This window comes from Suillus discolor (assembly GCF_016758755.1).
Source record: "Suillus discolor strain FC423 chromosome Unknown F5147scaffold_16, whole genome shotgun sequence".
Lineage (NCBI taxonomy): Eukaryota > Fungi > Basidiomycota > Agaricomycetes > Boletales > Suillaceae > Suillus > Suillus discolor.
The window spans coordinates 131962-147776 of NW_024541263.1; the positions used below are offsets into that span (position 1 = coordinate 131962).

General features: G+C 47.0%; 6 protein-coding genes across 6 annotated transcripts; 3 read left to right on the forward strand and 3 right to left on the reverse strand.

The window, feature by feature from the left end:
- Window positions 1–3181: 3181 nt before the first annotated feature.
- On the forward strand, window positions 3182–6076 carry F5147DRAFT_684842 (glycoside hydrolase family 27 protein). The gene is made up of 22 exons (XM_041436638.1): window positions 3182–3538; window positions 3594–3608; window positions 3666–3682; window positions 3731–3793; window positions 3852–3930; window positions 3979–4039; window positions 4106–4118; window positions 4175–4236; window positions 4284–4325; window positions 4379–4395; window positions 4446–4484; window positions 4536–4624; window positions 4674–4718; window positions 4769–4784; window positions 4843–4879; window positions 4929–4983; window positions 5035–5042; window positions 5090–5177; window positions 5230–5343; window positions 5412–5489; window positions 5540–5626; window positions 5686–6076. The coding sequence occupies exons 2-22, from the start codon at window positions 3596–3598 to the stop codon at window positions 5866–5868; spliced, it is 1206 nt and encodes a 401-aa protein (XP_041294989.1). The 5' UTR covers window positions 3182–3538; window positions 3594–3595; the 3' UTR covers window positions 5869–6076.
- F5147DRAFT_684848 (acid protease) lies at window positions 6074–7879 on the forward strand. The gene is made up of 6 exons (XM_041436639.1): window positions 6074–6375; window positions 6428–6630; window positions 6687–6886; window positions 6943–7399; window positions 7450–7599; window positions 7650–7879. The coding sequence occupies exons 1-6, from the start codon at window positions 6212–6214 to the stop codon at window positions 7742–7744; spliced, it is 1269 nt and encodes a 422-aa protein (XP_041294990.1). The 5' UTR covers window positions 6074–6211; the 3' UTR covers window positions 7745–7879.
- F5147DRAFT_684854 (peptidase C13 family-domain-containing protein) lies at window positions 7880–9603 on the reverse strand. The gene is made up of 7 exons (XM_041436640.1): window positions 9376–9603; window positions 9300–9322; window positions 9041–9246; window positions 8820–8994; window positions 8654–8771; window positions 8489–8599; window positions 7880–8435 (listed from the first exon to the last, which is right to left on the reverse strand). The coding sequence occupies exons 1-7, from the start codon at window positions 9580–9582 to the stop codon at window positions 8076–8078; spliced, it is 1200 nt and encodes a 399-aa protein (XP_041294991.1). The 5' UTR covers window positions 9583–9603; the 3' UTR covers window positions 7880–8075.
- Window positions 9604–9678: 75 nt separating this feature from the next.
- F5147DRAFT_684860 (HCNGP-like protein-domain-containing protein) lies at window positions 9679–11021 on the forward strand. Its single transcript, XM_041436641.1, has 6 exons — window positions 9679–9696; window positions 9751–9842; window positions 9914–9953; window positions 10008–10309; window positions 10357–10567; window positions 10724–11021. Exons 1-6 carry the CDS (start codon window positions 9690–9692, stop codon window positions 10885–10887), a joined length of 816 nt encoding a protein of 271 aa, XP_041294992.1. The 5' UTR covers window positions 9679–9689; the 3' UTR covers window positions 10888–11021.
- A 339-nt stretch (window positions 11022–11360) lies between these two features.
- F5147DRAFT_684865 (acid protease) lies at window positions 11361–13447 on the reverse strand. Its single transcript, XM_041436642.1, has 8 exons — window positions 13364–13447; window positions 12981–13309; window positions 12742–12911; window positions 12654–12683; window positions 12434–12597; window positions 11920–12382; window positions 11723–11869; window positions 11361–11657 (listed from the first exon to the last, which is right to left on the reverse strand). The coding sequence occupies exons 2-8, from the start codon at window positions 13151–13153 to the stop codon at window positions 11566–11568; spliced, it is 1239 nt and encodes a 412-aa protein (XP_041294993.1). The 5' UTR covers window positions 13154–13309; window positions 13364–13447; the 3' UTR covers window positions 11361–11565.
- A 363-nt stretch (window positions 13448–13810) lies between these two features.
- F5147DRAFT_684868 (aspartic peptidase domain-containing protein) lies at window positions 13811–15688 on the reverse strand. Its single transcript, XM_041436643.1, has 7 exons — window positions 15340–15688; window positions 15111–15289; window positions 15031–15060; window positions 14813–14979; window positions 14298–14763; window positions 14092–14238; window positions 13811–14033 (listed from the first exon to the last, which is right to left on the reverse strand). The coding sequence occupies exons 1-7, from the start codon at window positions 15501–15503 to the stop codon at window positions 13942–13944; spliced, it is 1245 nt and encodes a 414-aa protein (XP_041294994.1). The 5' UTR covers window positions 15504–15688; the 3' UTR covers window positions 13811–13941.
- Window positions 15689–15815: the final 127 nt, after the last annotated feature.

The window sequence follows — 15815 nt, forward strand, 5'->3', positions numbered from 1 at the left end:
GATTCAATCCATATCCTACTTTCCTGACAGCCAGCGAATGGTCAGCGGATCTGATGATAAGACCGCTTAGCAATGGGATCTGAAGACACACACTCAGCCTTCCAGCGCTAACCACAAGAACAATTACGCACATGACATGATGTAAGACCAGCAGAGGTGGCCACCATGTGCGGCTGGGTTGGTGTGTAGATGATACCCGGTATTGTGCATTGTAAGTTCCTACACAAATGATCAGCTATAGTTATAAATGTGAAAAATTGTACCTATTGTGCAAGACATCAGATGCAGACACGTTGAGATAGGCATAGGCATGCACAAGCACACAGAAATGAGCAAAGATGCTTGTCAGCAATGTACGTACATGGATAAACGAAAACTTAGACACACCTAGATTGTGCTAGTCTAGGATGGTCAACACCCATGTTCAGAAGTTCGTTGGCTCCCTTTTCAGGTACTGTGAGCTGCGCAGAGTTCTGCATCAGATAGTTCGTTAGATTACCTGCCAAGGGAGAATTCACTTGGGAGGGTTTGGGTTGTCTAGCACTTCGAGTGACAAGATCTTCTCAGAAGACTGCGAGATCAAATAAAGTCAATATATGCGCTATATTTTGGCATGTAATCTGAGAACTCACGATTGTGGATGCTTAGACTATGTTACAGTAACATGGCACGAGTCCCCCACCGGCAGACAGCCCTCTGCTGAACGCATGGCTATAGACGACACCGGAGCCTCACCAGCTCTATAGACGATACCAGGGCATCACTGGCTCTGTGACGACAGATGATGACAGATGACGATAGATGATAAGCGGCAACTGCCGGCTTAGATAAGCGGTCTGGACCGCACGTGACGATACATGACGACATAGGTCTAGAAGACCTATTAATGTTATCAAGATAGAAGGCAAGCCTCGTGTTGCCTCATGGACTGATAGAAGATAGAAGGCAAGCCTCGTGGTGCCCTAGATAACGATAGAAGGATACCACGTGGATCCTATCTCTGATGGAAGCGTACCGCATGGACGCTATCTACGATAGAAGCCCGCCTCATGGACGCTATCTCTGACTCATGTAGATAAGCAGATTAGAACCCAGCTTTAGGCTGAGCTTAGATACGAAGAGTAGCCTTATATAAGGTCGAAGATTACAAGTAGACGTTCCTTACTTTAATCTTACTAGGTTTACCCTTGAACTCCTTGTCCCGCTAAAGCTACCTGCTCGACATCGACTCGTACCTTCAGTGACGCCTCTCACTGTCTGTAAACCCTGCTATCATCTCGGCGTAACCCCTCGTTAACCACCACAAGCTACGTTCGAGTACGCAACCTTTGCTTGTCTGTAAAGGCCGACGACTCTCAGCACTCGGTACCACTGTCGTGGTTGTCGCTGTTAGATTATCCTAGTCGCACATGACCGTTTGTCGTAACAGACTACTTGATTTTGCTCTTCCAACTTCGTTATGTGATGGCTTACCCCTCCAAAGTTCCATGTTCTGACTTTCAAGGGCACTAGTGATGACTCCGATGATGTATATATGTAGTGTGCTCACACTTTCCAAGTGAAGTCCCATACGACGAGAAATAATCATAATAGGGGATCAGACGAGTTTGAGTGCGACAGGCCAACATGGTGGTGGTAGGGCTAAGGGTTAAGACGCGACCGCCGACGAGATAATGTTATCAATATTTGGTGTTATTGACGTGATGTTTGGTTCACGTATCAATAACGCACATGATCATCGCATTACTCTCGCACTGCCCAGTGACACAAGTCAACCCTGCAGGAAAAACTGAACATGGCCTTTGAAAACGGTTGCAATCGCGCGAAATATGATGAATTTGGGAGCAACATATTTCACAATAGGAGACTCGCTGTGGAGACTAATATAATATTGCGCATCCGTTGTAATCTTGTCGAATGTTGTAGCCACATTTCTCTCAGTTGCGTGTGTAAAACAAAATCGGTTGTATTCCTGTCAATTGTGCTATAACCTAATGATACAAATCCCTCGACTCACGATCAGAAAATGTGATATGCGACCAGAAAACATGATAACAATGCGAAACACGACAGGATCAACACGACGGCAGCAAATACAACGCAGCAACGAGGCTGGCAAGCGAGACCACACCGCGAGGCAATGAGGCAGGCAAGAGCAGGCAAGCGAGAGCAGACGACTGTGAGGCAACGAGGCAGGCGAGAGCAGGCAAGCAATAGGGACGACTAATACATTGAACCGTCGGCGATGTCGCTAGAGGGGATGTACCTTCGACTGTGGCAAAAGGGCCCATAGACTCGTCTACTTAGTAAACATGAGTATATGTGTTGAAAAATACCTTTTATACTACCTGAATCCACGAAACACTCAGACTCGTGGAATCAGTGGAGGAAGGCAGCGGCGGCGAGAAAAGTTGTTGGGAAGATGGTGGTAAGAAGAAAGGAGGGAAATGGAGTTGCCTGGAATTCCCAAAACATTCTAACTTTTGGTGTCAGTAGTAAAACTTGAACACAAGACTTCGTGATATTTACAGAATGTTGCGCGAGAAGCAGAGCCCAGCTGCAGAGTAAGCTGTGTGACACCGAACGACGCGTAAATGTAACACTGTGTGCATTGACGAAAACACGATCGACGACAATGTAATGATTTTGTCGTGTGACACATTGGTCAATTGATACGGTAATAACATATCAGGGGAAATCTGAACTTACCAGCGGCACATCAGACTGATGGCAGCCTTACGCGTTTAGGAGGGTGTTGAGGTATGTGTGAGGGAGTGTTGTTGAACCTGCCATCAATCGTCATCGCGTCATCAGTCCGTAAAAGATTGTGGCGCGGGAAAGTGTCCGCATAAGGTAATTTCAGACTTGGGGAATTTTGGTGATGACTCTGCCGCTGTGATGTTGACCGGTATTGATCTCGATGATGCTCATGATACCATACCCCATCTTCCATTCAACGAGCAACACATTAATGCCAAGCAAAAATAACTTTTTCCGACACTGACCGCTCCTATGAGTCCATGACTGCCGGAGGAATGGACGTTGCGTTGAACGTTGAGAATTTTCTTTGCTCTTCGAGTTCGCCATGCGCGTTTCCCTACGTGATTTATTTATTTATACCATGTGTACATAATACATATACATAGCTTCCGTCGTGCGAGTATCCTTATTGCTTCCGTGATTTAAACAGACCGAGCTTTTCCCCACAATAGCATCGCCCATTACACTGACAACCCCAACTGTCATCCTTTAGCTATGAAGCTGGAAGTTGCGCATATTCAAAAGAACCCTCTTGTTACCCATGGAGCTGGAGGTCCAGCATATACTGGTATGACAATTCCCGGAGCTTCACCGGGAGGCAGTGAATGTTGACCATGTCTACGTTCATAAGCTCGCTCGAGGCTTAACAGATCGTTTGTTGTCCTTCTTCCATTAGCCTTGGCTGCAATCTTGGGATATACCACATACCTCGCCCACCGTCATGATGCCCCTCACCGCGTTTCTGCTACACTGGATAACCGAGTTGCCAAACTACCAGGTGCGTTTTTCAAGATTCAGTACTCGCCAATTCGTTCATCTTATGTGGTGATAAGTGATGGGCTATAACAGTAGGTTTCCACGTTCAGAAAAAAGCTGTCGATACTGACCTGGCGCATCACGCACAGCTTGGAATGCATACCATGTGGGTGGTATGGAGCTAGTTCGGAAGGTTTTAACTCAGATCTTTTAGTGCGACATAGACGAGGATCTCATCTTACAAAACGCACAGCTTATGAAATCGCTCAACTTGGCGGCAAGTATCGTTCGCCGTCGGCCCTATTCAGAGTGGCTGAACTTGGTATCACCACTAGGATGCTGGGTATACATATGTCAACATTGATGATTGTTATTCAGAGAAAAGCAGAAACGATGATGGTGATATTGTTGAAGGTCCAACTATTTTTTCCTGACGGTTCATATGTTAACATCCACGGCCAGACGCGACGAAGTTTCCGTCTGGAATGAAGGCTCTCACAGACAAAATCCATGATCTCGGACTGTGCGTGAGATGTTCTATATACATCTAAAATTGCATTTCACTGAGATTTTTCTTTGGCGCACGCAGGAAAGCCGGCATCGTAAGGACCTGTCATTCAGTCATTCCTGTATCCCTAACCATGTCCCTGTCATGCAGTATAGTGATTCGGGTTGGTTCACATGCCAGCTGTATCCTGGCTCATTCCAGAACGAGGCAAGGTCAGCAATTCCGCTCCTGGTCATTACATTATGATCATATCTAGCAGAGACGCAAAACGCTTTCATGACTGGGGTTTTGATTATCTCAAGTAAGTCTCGATTTACTGACTTGAACGCTGTTCTTGACGGTGATTATTGATAGATATGATAATTGTGCTGGTACGCGGACTCACCTCATGCCCTTTTCGTAATTGCTCGATATATGTCAGTTCCATTCGACAACATCACTCGGGAAAATATTATGGGAAGTATGTACTCATGTTCTTCACCTCTGTCAGAATCCTCACTGACGTGTCTAGGATACGAACGTATGGCAAACGCCATTGGTGATTTTTCACTGTCGTCTGGAACACCGCCCTTGATTCTGTCGATGTGCCAGTGGGGAAGGGTGAGACTCCATTTCGTTGCAATTTTTGGACTATGGACTGTTTTTGCAGGAGCAAGGCTGGACTTGGGCCCGCAGATATGGGCAAAGTTGGAGGGTGAGATAGAGCACGTATCACAAATTTTTCGAAGCTAACGAATACTTTAGACGACCGACGATATTGGTAAGTGTTCAAACCCCTGGAAATCTTTCACTGAGGAAGCGACTGATCGGTGTGCAAGAACCGAACTGGCAATCAATCGTCAAAATATTAAACCAGTAAGGAAGCCGCGTTGCTTATCCTAGAGTAATTCATATCATCTTCCAGGAACTCGTTCTATACTTGGGCAACTGATTTCTACGGCCATAATGACATGGATATCGTTAGTCATGTTCTGTGGTGTTGTTGGCTGCGCTGACACGAGTTTTTGTAGCTTGAAATGTACGTCATTGAGAGGCCGAGTCTGATTGTCACCTCACAATCGACAGTGGTAATGGCCCCCTCACGTACGAAGAAGCGAAGTCCCATTTTACTGCGTGGGCGCTCTTGAAGTCACCTTTACTTATTGGCACTCATGTAAGTCCCGATCCCTGCTGACGAACGCTCCGCTCACGTACGTCCAACTTAGCTCGCTTCTGCTACCAAAGGAACCCTTGAGATTCTGACCAATCCAGAAATTATTGCGATTCATCAAGACTCGGTTGTAGGCACTAGCATCTCACCTTTCCGGTGGGGCATCAATGTAAGTCATTTTAACTTATTTGCTGTTAATCGGAGGTCCACGTCATTGATGTCACATTGCATCGATAGTCTGATTGGGTCAGCAACGACACACATCCTGCACAATATTGGAGCGGAGAGAGTCAGAACGGGACTGTGTTTATGCTCGTTCGTATTCTCTTTTAGACGTGTTATTCATATAATTCGAATTTATACAGTTGAACACACTGGATGAGCCCGCCGACATGTTCTTCAGGCTGACTGAATCTCCGTGGATCCGAGCTGGCAAACAATACACTGTCCGGGTAAGTTTCATCTCTCATGCAGGTTGTCCGCGGCCTTCTGATTTGCTTTGTCTGTCTAGGACCTTTGGACGCATACAGATAACGGCACTGCAGTTCGCAACTTCACAGCCCACGCTGTTCCGCCGCACGGTGTCGTGGCATTGCTCCTTCAAGACGCGGGTGACGAGCCGGATGGCTTGTGGCCGCCCTGTGCTGTGTTAGAGTGGTGTATGAATTCCAACGGGACTCGCATCGACGAATGAATGCTGAGGGCTTTTTCCAAGTAATGTACATAAGTCTTGTAGCACCATTGTATGTTGACAATATTTCATTGAACCTTGTATGGATAAAGGGCGACAGGATTGTTTTTTGTGCCACGCTCAAGTCATTGCTGTCCGTATCTCTGCCGAGCAGCGAGACACCTCGGTCCATTCTCATGTAGGATTTGAGGTATCCCGACAGATAGCATACTTGACAACCTGTCAAGTCGTTGGAAACCGTGGTCTAGTCATCTCTGCCGCGTGCATGTATGGCCAAATAGCATGGCCGGCCTTGAAAGTCATAAAAGCAAGCACCGACTCACCCTGAGATCGACAGGTCGACATCATGCGTCCTTCCACAGCTTTACTGACGCTCTGCTGTCTCGTCTCTTTCATTGTGGCATCACCTCTAGATGCCTACCAAAGAAACACCATCAGTATCCCGCTGAGTAGAATATCCGGAGATACAACCATAACAGATGTGAAGGCACATCTCACGGCCGTTTCTCAGTGAGTTTATCCGTCGATTTTTAGCGGAAATGTAGTTTTTGACATTCACCAGCAAGTACAACGTCACCTCGCGCAATTATGTGCTGAACACAGGCTCGCCTCACTCTCTGCGCAATCGTGGTCCTCCTTATAAACTCGGCGAACGTAGCACAGGGTCTCTAACCGGTGACAGAAACTCTGTCCCCCTAAAAAATCAAAGTGCCACTTTATGGTATGGCTCCATCGCGGTTGGGGAGCCTCCGGAACCATTCACAGGTGAGTACTCTCAGTCGCCTGGCCATCTATGATCATTTATGCTAATGCCCCTGAAGTCCAAATCGACACTGGCTCCGCAGACCTGCTCCTCTGTTCCGTACGATGCTGCATCTCCTGCGCCGGGCATCGGCGGTACAATGCCACATCATCATCAACGTCTCTTGACCTCAGTACGCCGTTCGTTGTGAAATATGGAAATAGAACGGAGATGGGCGGAGATGAATACACAGACGTAGTGGAGTTAGCTGGATACAAGGTCGGGGGACAAATTGCAATCAAATCATGTTGCCATTCAGTGCTCACTCTCACCAGGCGATTAATCAAACACTTGGTGCCGCTGACACATACTATCCTGACTTTGCCGCTTCTAATGCCCCTGATGGGCTCGCTGGATTTGCCTTCCAAGAGATTTCTTCATACGGTGCCACGCCCCTTTTCCAGACCCTCGTGGACAACCATGTCTTGCGCAAGAATGTGTTCGGAATCTCTTTGTCCACTCAAAAGGACAAAAGTGAGCTTCGTATCGGAGGATCAAACCCGTCAATGTACGAACCAGACACTCTTACGATTGTCCCGGTCACAATCAAAGGTTACTGGCAGATCCAACTCGACAGGCTCTCCCGGAATGGAGAGAATATGATTGTCCCTACTGACAAAGCACAGGCTATCGTGGACACAGGGACGGCCTTCATCGTCACAGATCCAGAAAATGCTGTGAAGTACTACAAAAATGTCAAGGGCGCAAGGGCTGTCGATGAAATCTGGACAGGTTGGTCATGCTCCGGCTTTGGGGTAGTCACCCTGACAGGTTTAATGCAGTACCTTGTGATATGATCGGATTATATGCGCCAACTTTGACATTCGGCGGACGGTTGTTCCCTGTCTCGTCAAGTACTTTCAACCTGGGGCCCGTTCACGAAGGCTCTACGGATTGCATCGCCGGCCTGACTGGCATGCCCGGGATTCGAGGTACGTGCTATAAATGAATACAGCACGAGTATGCTCAAGTATTGAGGAAGAACACTGGATTATTGGCGATGTATTTTTGCAAAACGTGTACACGATCTTCGATGTCGGTAACACTGAAGTCGGTTTCGCAAAGCTGAAATTGTGAAGGGATACCCGGGTTGCAGCCAGAAGGCTCAAGCCTCGTGGATGGGAGAATAAGATTTATCAATGTTTCTTTTGTTCCAAGGTTGCATACGGACAACAGAGATCTTATTGCTGTCATCTTGCTTGCATGTGAAGGTTCTACTGCGCGGAACTAATATGGGGCCCGCATCGTCATCGTATGAGCCAACTACCACATTATGGACGCATGTAGATCTATGTAGTCTCAGACCAGAAATGTGCCGTGAGAAGCAGGATGGTACATGATTAGTGAAAGTCAAACATGGATCTTCAAGGCCCCTGACTCAGGATAGATTAGGGAAACCGATATGGCATTACCGCACAAAAGAAACCCAGGATATAAGACAGCCTACGACAAAGATGGAGGTCCATTTTCTGGCTTCTTTCCACCGATTATCCCATGCATGCGTCTCACCTGTCAATCTCGGGAGGGAGACAACAGTCGGCGACAACGCCACCGGTACAGACGGTGCGTCAGGCTTCCGGGAGGTAGGGGGCGTAGGATCATTCCCATGGTGGTTACTTGAGCCGACGATGTCCTGTAATGGGAAGGCTTCAGCTTGTGCGACGCCTCCGAAGAAATCGGTAATAAGCGTCTTGTCCAAGGGACGTCGGAAAAGATCAGACCGGATGCCTGGATGAGAGTAAATCTTCACCGGGTCATATGAATCGAACTGTCACAATGAAGAATGAACACACGCATCAGACCAGTGATAAAGTAGAATACCAAATCTTGCATAGATGCCTGACTCGTCTTATTTATTCCTTCCATGAATTTGAGGACGTAGTGTGTATAGCTGTCAATGACGGAGACGCCGATATCATTGTCATTTTCATACTAGATCCACGACATCATGAGCACTTTGAACCAAACGGAGTGTGGAATTCTTACAGAGTAAGAATTCTCTTCAATCTGAGAGGACCCGGTGGCAAGAATGTTAGGGGAATAAATTTGAGAGTACATGGTATTTGCTTGACAGGTATCAATCATGAATAAAATTTGGTTGTATCTGCTCCATGGTGAGCCTCGAATACGACAATGCGAAGGGAAAACCCACCTTTTTTTCTGCCACATTTGCTCGAATGCATCAGCAATATCAAATGCACTTATTTCCTCTTGGTCTTGGAATTTGAGGAACTCGTTTCCTCCATGTCCAGTCATGTAGACGAAGATGTTGGAGTGGTCATCTGTCAGAAGTCTTTTTGACCGTGGCATAGAGGGATCCACCCGACCTACAACACTTTAGATGACCTCCAATTGACACTGGGCCATTCATACCTGTCAATAGGCGTATGAAGTTCTCCACAGTTACTTCATAGCCACGATAGTCTACCTCGATGTTCTCGCCGTACAAGTCTAGATGCCTTCCAGCTTCTGCATAGACACTGCCAGCAAATTTGTTCCTTGCGTTGCACGCTACGTCATCCGCCAACATGAGGATGATGTTGGAGTCCGGAATCCCAAGACGCTTGACGGTACGATACCTGACAGGTGCATCAGGCAGTGAGCAACTAACTCCAGGGATGGGGTGCGTTACATTCCAAGGGCATTTGCCATATGCTATAGCACATAGTCTCAGAAAAGACGGTCTATAGTGGTACAATCGTGCTCACCCTGTAGTTGAACCAGTACCGAGACGCGCATACAAGAACTGCCCAATTGTTGGTGTGTCCTGAACCCGAATCGTGTCCACCGAAGAAATCAGCTACGCGCTCACCAGCAGGTGCAGAATAGCCCGATGAGCCAACCGCCCATGCTATGAAACATGTTAGCAACAGCAGGCAGGCCTGAGGAAGCAGCTGGAAACGCATGGAGAACATAATTGACACTGACAAGTGAAGAGCACTAGGTACTAACGGCAACTCGGCAAACGAAATGCAGCGCGGAGTTCTAAAACACTACAATCTGCCCTTTGTCTTTCACTCTCATGAACGGTAAACACAATTCTCTTGAAATACACGACGTCGTTGTGCTTATATTTTCAATAGGTCTTCACGCCTATGGAGACGACTCTCAGAGCGACTCGGAGGAGAAGGTCGCTTCATCCTCAAAGACCAGTGTGGGAATATATCTAAATAATGTAAGAGATTCTTCACCGCAGCCTCGTGCAATCGTTTCCCTCTTTGTTGGCTGTCGTTCTTCCTGAGATAGGATAAGGCGCTGAAGAGTGTATCAAACTCATTCTCAGATGGTATGTACCGCACATCATGATGCATATATGTGTCGTGTTGAAGATGGAACCCAGCCAACTCAGCCCGCCTGCTACCAAAATCTCAAGTAATCATTCGTCGGCCTGCGCAGCAGAGGGGTCACCCTCGTGCTCATGTATCAGATGAAATTGTAGGCAGTTCAGAAAGCCTTCGAGCTTTCAGTCCAGCGTCCATGCCCGATGCGTTTCCAAACACGGAACAAGTTGAAACTGGATCTTCAGAGGAGGCTGATGAAATCTCCCACCTCCGACAACTATTGAGACCACCGCCGATTCCGGGTTTCACAGACTGGGGCATTTTGCCAGCGTCTTCATCTCCATATGACCCCACAATTCAGGTGCGACTGTGCTCCCATTCATGAGGATCTTTCTGATTATCCTTCAGACTAAACTTGCACAGTTTCATACCTTAAAGCAAGATTCTGAACATCCGAAGCATTTTAACGATTCGCTTATGTCTAACCGGTCCTTCCGCAATCCCCATCTATATGCTAAGTTGGTGGAATTTGTGGATGTCGATGAGCGCACGACAAATTTTTCAAAGGATATGTGGGATCCAGATGACATGCGCTCTGAATGGTTTGCGGACAGCATCGGTACGTAAACTCCCTTACTTGCATAGCACTCGTTCATGCCCTTGCCTTTGGCACCTCTTCGCACTTGGCCAATTGTTCTACAAATTGTTTGGTGGTCAATTTTTTTTCTCGTGGTTCTCGGCGATGCATGTGGGCGCCTGTATTTCTGCCTCAAAGCCGCGCTGCAAAAAGCTCGCTCAGAGCAAACTGCTTCTTCTCAGTCGAAGCGAACACAGATCAATTTCACGACTCCTGCAAAGGTACCACCCCATCATCCCACTCATGACAAGCTGGCCCCACGACACGGTAGCAGATTCCATCCCTACTCTCGCGCGCGCTAAGCTCGATATCCATGTATATTACCACGCATCTCTATATATTACTCTCCAGGGTCCTTGAAATGTATCGGTCAGATGTGTCATCATGATGCCCAACCCTAAATACGCTGCAATTGTCCAAGACACAGCTCTATCGGAGTCTAGTCAACATGCAGGCACTTCAAGTGTAGCGGTTCATGAAAAATTACATAAATAAAATTTAAATCCTCGACGATTTTGCCACTGGCACAATTTCTTGATGAAGCGATTGATCTGTTGTTCTCGTGTACATAGAACTCGTAAACATCGACCATATTATAATAATTGTCCATTCAAATTTTCAGGTATTGTTTCAATGCTTTCGAGCACAAAACACCAAAGTTGACTACATAAAACGTAAGTGCCTCAAAGGGCACAAATATATTATATGTAGGTTCGACCACTGGTATTTCACTTCAGGTCCAAGTTTTGAGTATTCGTTTAACATTAATGTTGGGGTTCAGATCGAGTCAATTTCGTCTACATCAGTCGGCTGACATTTGTCGGTATTCAACAAAAGGAAATTATAAATGGTGAATACTGGCAGAATTGTAAGGGTATAAGGGTATATGTGATACACAGGTACCAAACCTGCAATCGAAAACGAGATATTTATGCTAAGTCCTTATGGCAAATCCAAGCAGAGGATGAAGAGGATGAGGATTATGCCAGTTCAGCAAAGCCCACTTGAGTATTTCCCTGATCGAATACTGTGTAAACGTTCTGCAGGAAAATGCCCCCGACAACCCAAAAGTCTAAAATGGATAGATGAAAAGGAGGACTTAGCTTGCGTACATTGCGCATGATATGAAGTACTCACCAATATCTGACCTCCCAGCAATACCTCCCACGCAGTCGCTTGAACCCTCGCTCTCCGGGCCAAGATTGAACGTTTCCTCTGAAACATCGAAGCCGCGCCCACCAAATGAGAATGTGGGAGTGTATAACCCGATCGTGTCGCACGGAACTAGGGAATAAGTCAGTTGTAGATCATCAACTGCAAAGGATCGGCCAAACTGGTATAATATGTCATTCCCTCTTGAGTACTGTTGCTTGAACCTGGAATATCCTGGTAGTATGCCTCCGCTGCAGCATCAGTTGTGATGATCATCGTGGTCCCGGTATCGATAATAGATGCGCTGTTACCGGCAACCGTAGAGCCACCTCGCGAAACTGCCTCTAGATTCACTTGCCAGTAGCCTTCATTGGTAACGGCCGTATAGGTCAAGGTGTCTTCAATGTAGAGATTGGGGTTGGTCGCTCCGATACTGAGCTCGCTCTCCCCGGCTGTAGAAGAAAGTTTGACACTGAACACGCTTTTTGGGAGTACCCCGCTGTCACTTATTGTCTCAAAGACTGACTTAGCCTTAAGACCAGATATTTGCTCAAAAGCAAAACCGAGAAGACCGTCAGGCTGGAACTCTGGGTACATGAAGTTGCTGGAGTACTCATTGGCAGCAAGGAACGTCTGGCTGGAAGCCTTAGCAAAGAAAATCAGTCTTTGCGATGTAAGAAAGAGTTATTGCGCCACCTTGTAGCCACCAAGGGATACGTCATCGCTATATTCATCTCCCATTACTTCACCTTCACCATACGAGAGCGTAACACCTTTTCTTTCGTCCTGGGCTGTAGAAGACAGGACAGCATGATACATATTGTGGCCTTCGCAATCCACGCAGTACACAGACGGAAGGACTACCAAAAAGTGGCCTCAGATCAAGACAAACATCTCGTCAGGTGTATGTGCTTACAAAGGTCCGTGCTTCCTGTGTCGATAGATACTGCAGATAAAGTTCAATGAGCAATGTTCGTTCCATGCTGACAGTAGGATTGTCTGACCGTTGAACGTCTGTGGTGGCGTGCCCACATCGATTTCGCCATACCACAGCTCAGTTCCTTGGTTGATGAGCGGAACATCACGCTCTCTTATAGAAGACATCATCTTCGCGCTCAAAGGATGAGCATAACCGGTATTAGCTTCGAATGCAGAAAATGTCTGACGATACTTGCTGGAAGACAGGGATTGCAAGCGATCAATACGATGGTTGAGGGCTATGAAAAAAGCATTTTGAACTTACTTCGAAACGCTGAAGAGGTGTGCACTGAGAGCACTCATATCAACATGCCCGGCGACGTCAGTGCTCTTGCGGGCAAGAGGAATTCGAATAACACCGTCATTACGGCTCTTAGGCACAGCAGCAGCAATAGAGACAAGAGCCAGCAGAGAGGCAGAGGGGGATGAGAACTTCATCTTGCACTGGGAGGCAAAGACAAAGACGCGTAGTCAGTCAAAAAGAACTTTGATATTTCACAACTGCGTGTGTACGTTGTTGATTATTGGCACCACTTCTACTCGGGTCACTCGCGCACTAAGGCGGCCATATGCGGAGGTAGGCCCGGGGAGCATCTGTCAGTCGAACGTTTCTACATACCAGCGCCGTCATCCATGACACCGACGTACAGATCAAGATGTTATTTTCACCATTGCGTGACTTTGACTACTGACGCAGCAGCTACACAAGTTTCTTGCAAAGAGTGGCCCAAACTGTGCGTTCATTGAATGTCATAGCAACGTATAGAAGAGTTCCTTTAACGTCACGTACAACAAAATCATAGTGACTAGGAGGTTGTGACCCATAGCCTCGCTGAGGACGCGTTAGCTAGCTGTTGACTCTTCGATGGAGGGTCACAAGTGATGTCTGATCACTTGCTAGTATGACGCTACGCTTCGGATCCACTAGCATGTGATCGAAAGCTAGTTTCCTCCGGAAAGACCAAACAATAACTACACGTTTGGAACCGGGAATGTCGATTCGACTCAGGATGTCTCAGATGGAGTATTTCAAGTACATCCTCAATCCCCAGATGCGGCAAGACACTTTTCAAACCCCGCGGCTCCCCATCCACTGCGCGAATGATATCAATTCAGAGTATACGTATGCACCGTACTGTCGAAGGTCCGCATGTAATACTCATGGAATTAGCCAAATATCTAATTCAAAACTTCTCCCACAACTCTCATCAGATGCTCTGATGAGCTTATGCCAGCTCCGCAAACCCAACTCGCAATTTACACATGTCAAAGATCGAGTACACGTTCTGCAAGAACACGTCGCCCACGACCCAGAAGTCTAATATAGTAAGCCTGAATCAGAGTACTGCAAGCTATCCATGTACACGAAGTCTTACCAACGTCGTCCGAGCCTGCGATGCCAGCCACACAGTCACTGGATCCCGCTTCGACAGGCCCGAGATTGAATGTGTCCCCAGACACGGTGAACGGATGTCCTCCGAAGGTGAGAGTCGGCGCATATTTTTCAATGATATCGCATGGCACTGAATCACTTAGTATTAGCCTGCAGGGTATAAAGATCCTTTTTTGATTTAATACTGACTTGAATAAATCACCTGAGATTCGTCAACCGTCGACGTAACGTTAGCAATGCCAGAAAAATAGGATGCGGTATCATTCATATTCGCTACGATTAAAGTTGTTCCCGTGTCGATGATGGATGATGCCTCCGGTTTCCCCACAGGGACGCCAGCTCGAGATATCTGATCGAGTTTGACTTCCCAGTAGCCTGGTTTAATTACAGGTGTATACGTTAGAGTGTCTTGCTGATATAGCGCTGTGTTGGTTCCTCCGATATATAGTTCACTTGCACCGGGGGCGGCGGAAAGTTTGACACCAAACACATCTTCCTGCAACTGTCTACTGTCCACGAGAGTTTGAAAGAGCGGAGGTGCTGGGTAGTCAGATATAGACCCGAATGCAAAGCCGGCAAGCCCGTCAGGTGTGAAATTACCACTTGAGAAGTCTGGAGAATATGCTAGTGCAGCCCCGAGGGTCTGTCCCTTAGCCTGGTCATGGTTAGGATACGCGCGCATGACTTGAATCCAAAATAATCACCTCATACCCTCCGATTACCACGTTGTCAGCAAATTGTTCCCCCGCAACTTCGCCTTCACCAAAGCTAAGGTAGAATGGCTTGTGAAGGTCGACAGCTGTTGAGGATTTGGATGGATCATATCTATTGTGACCGTCGCAGCTATCACCACAATTGACAGAAGGAAGGACTGAGTAAGGAAGGGGTGAGCAAAAGTTCGGGTTTAGAGAAAATAACTTACAGAGATCCGCGCTGCCCGTGTCAATGGACACTTTGAAAATTACTTAATATTACCTCAAAGGGATAGTAATACGTGCGCACCTGTGAAAGTCTTCGCAGGCGTGCCAACATCGATCGAGGCATACCACAAATCGACATCTTGAGACATCAAAGGAACATTACCAGCACCTCGCTTCATCGTTTTTGAGCTAGATGGTATGCTCAACGGGTGGGCATGTCCCTTATTGGCCTCGTACGCCGCAAATCCCCGACGGTACTTCCTATCTTTATCTGTCAATATCATAAACAGGAAGTGAAGCTGTGCACATACGCGGCGACTTGTTTAAGGTGTGCTTGGAGACTCTCAACACTGACTTGATTGTTCCTACGCTCAAGTGGCAGGCGTGAAGCATGGGTGTTCAGCTGCTGGATCGGTGAGCCAGCGACCAGCGACAATAGCGCGAGGATATATGTAAAGGAATGTGCAAGTTTCATCGTGAACGGCGTAGTGCCACTGGAAAGGGTGAAATAATTATCTCTGCAAGGGCGTACTGGTATACGATTCGGGCCTGCATCGTCCCGATTTTTATACGCGAATGAGCTGAGCAGAAGCGAGTATTGTCCTTCTTGGTAATAAAAGAAGCTAAGTTGAAACCAAGAGCAAAACAGGTACTTAATAAGTTAAAGAGCTTGATGACCGAGGCCGACTCAGAATTACCAGAAACAGCTTTAATGTTACCGGACTAGTTTATGTTATCCTCGTACCTACGTGAAGCTATCCAGCGACATACTACTTCGCGCGCTGAT

Coding starts and splice junctions, on each gene's coding strand:
- F5147DRAFT_684848 (XM_041436639.1), top strand. CDS start 6,212: ATGCGTCCTTCCACAGCTTTACTGACGCTCTGCTGTCTCGTCTCTTTC. Junction 6,376..6,427: donor CATCTCACGGCCGTTTCTCA/GTGAGTTTATCC, acceptor GACATTCACCAG/CAAGTACAACGTCACCTCGC. Junction 7,600..7,649: donor TGGCATGCCCGGGATTCGAG/GTACGTGCTATA, acceptor GTATTGAGGAAG/AACACTGGATTATTGGCGAT.
- F5147DRAFT_684842 (XM_041436638.1), top strand. Junction 3,794..3,851: donor TGAAATCGCTCAACTTGGCG/GCAAGTATCGTT, acceptor TATCACCACTAG/GATGCTGGGTATACATATGT. Junction 4,237..4,283: donor TCATTCCAGAACGAGGCAAG/GTCAGCAATTCC, acceptor CATATCTAGCAG/AGACGCAAAACGCTTTCATG.
- F5147DRAFT_684860 (XM_041436641.1), top strand. Junction 10,310..10,356: donor CATATGACCCCACAATTCAG/GTGCGACTGTGC, acceptor ATTATCCTTCAG/ACTAAACTTGCACAGTTTCA. Junction 10,568..10,723: donor ATGGTTTGCGGACAGCATCG/GTACGTAAACTC, acceptor TCTGCCTCAAAG/CCGCGCTGCAAAAAGCTCGC.
- F5147DRAFT_684868 (XM_041436643.1), bottom strand. CDS start 15,503: ATGAAACTTGCACATTCCTTTACATATATCCTCGCGCTATTGTCGCTG. Junction 15,290..15,339: donor CACCTTAAACAAGTCGCCGC/GTATGTGCACAG, acceptor AGATAAAGATAG/GAAGTACCGTCGGGGATTTG. Junction 14,034..14,091: donor CGCAGGCTCGGACGACGTTG/GTAAGACTTCGT, acceptor TTACTATATTAG/ACTTCTGGGTCGTGGGCGAC.
- F5147DRAFT_684865 (XM_041436642.1), bottom strand. CDS start 13,153: ATGAAGTTCTCATCCCCCTCTGCCTCTCTGCTGGCTCTTGTCTCTATT. Junction 12,684..12,741: donor GCCACCACAGACGTTCAACG/GTCAGACAATCC, acceptor CTTTATCTGCAG/TATCTATCGACACAGGAAGC. Junction 12,598..12,653: donor CACAGGAAGCACGGACCTTT/GTAAGCACATAC, acceptor ACTTTTTGGTAG/TCCTTCCGTCTGTGTACTGC.
- F5147DRAFT_684854 (XM_041436640.1), bottom strand. CDS start 9,582: ATGTTCTCCATGCGTTTCCAGCTGCTTCCTCAGGCCTGCCTGCTGTTG. Junction 9,247..9,299: donor ATGGCAAATGCCCTTGGAAT/GTAACGCACCCC, acceptor TGCACCTGTCAG/GTATCGTACCGTCAAGCGTC. Junction 8,995..9,040: donor CTTCATACGCCTATTGACAG/GTATGAATGGCC, acceptor AAAGTGTTGTAG/GTCGGGTGGATCCCTCTATG.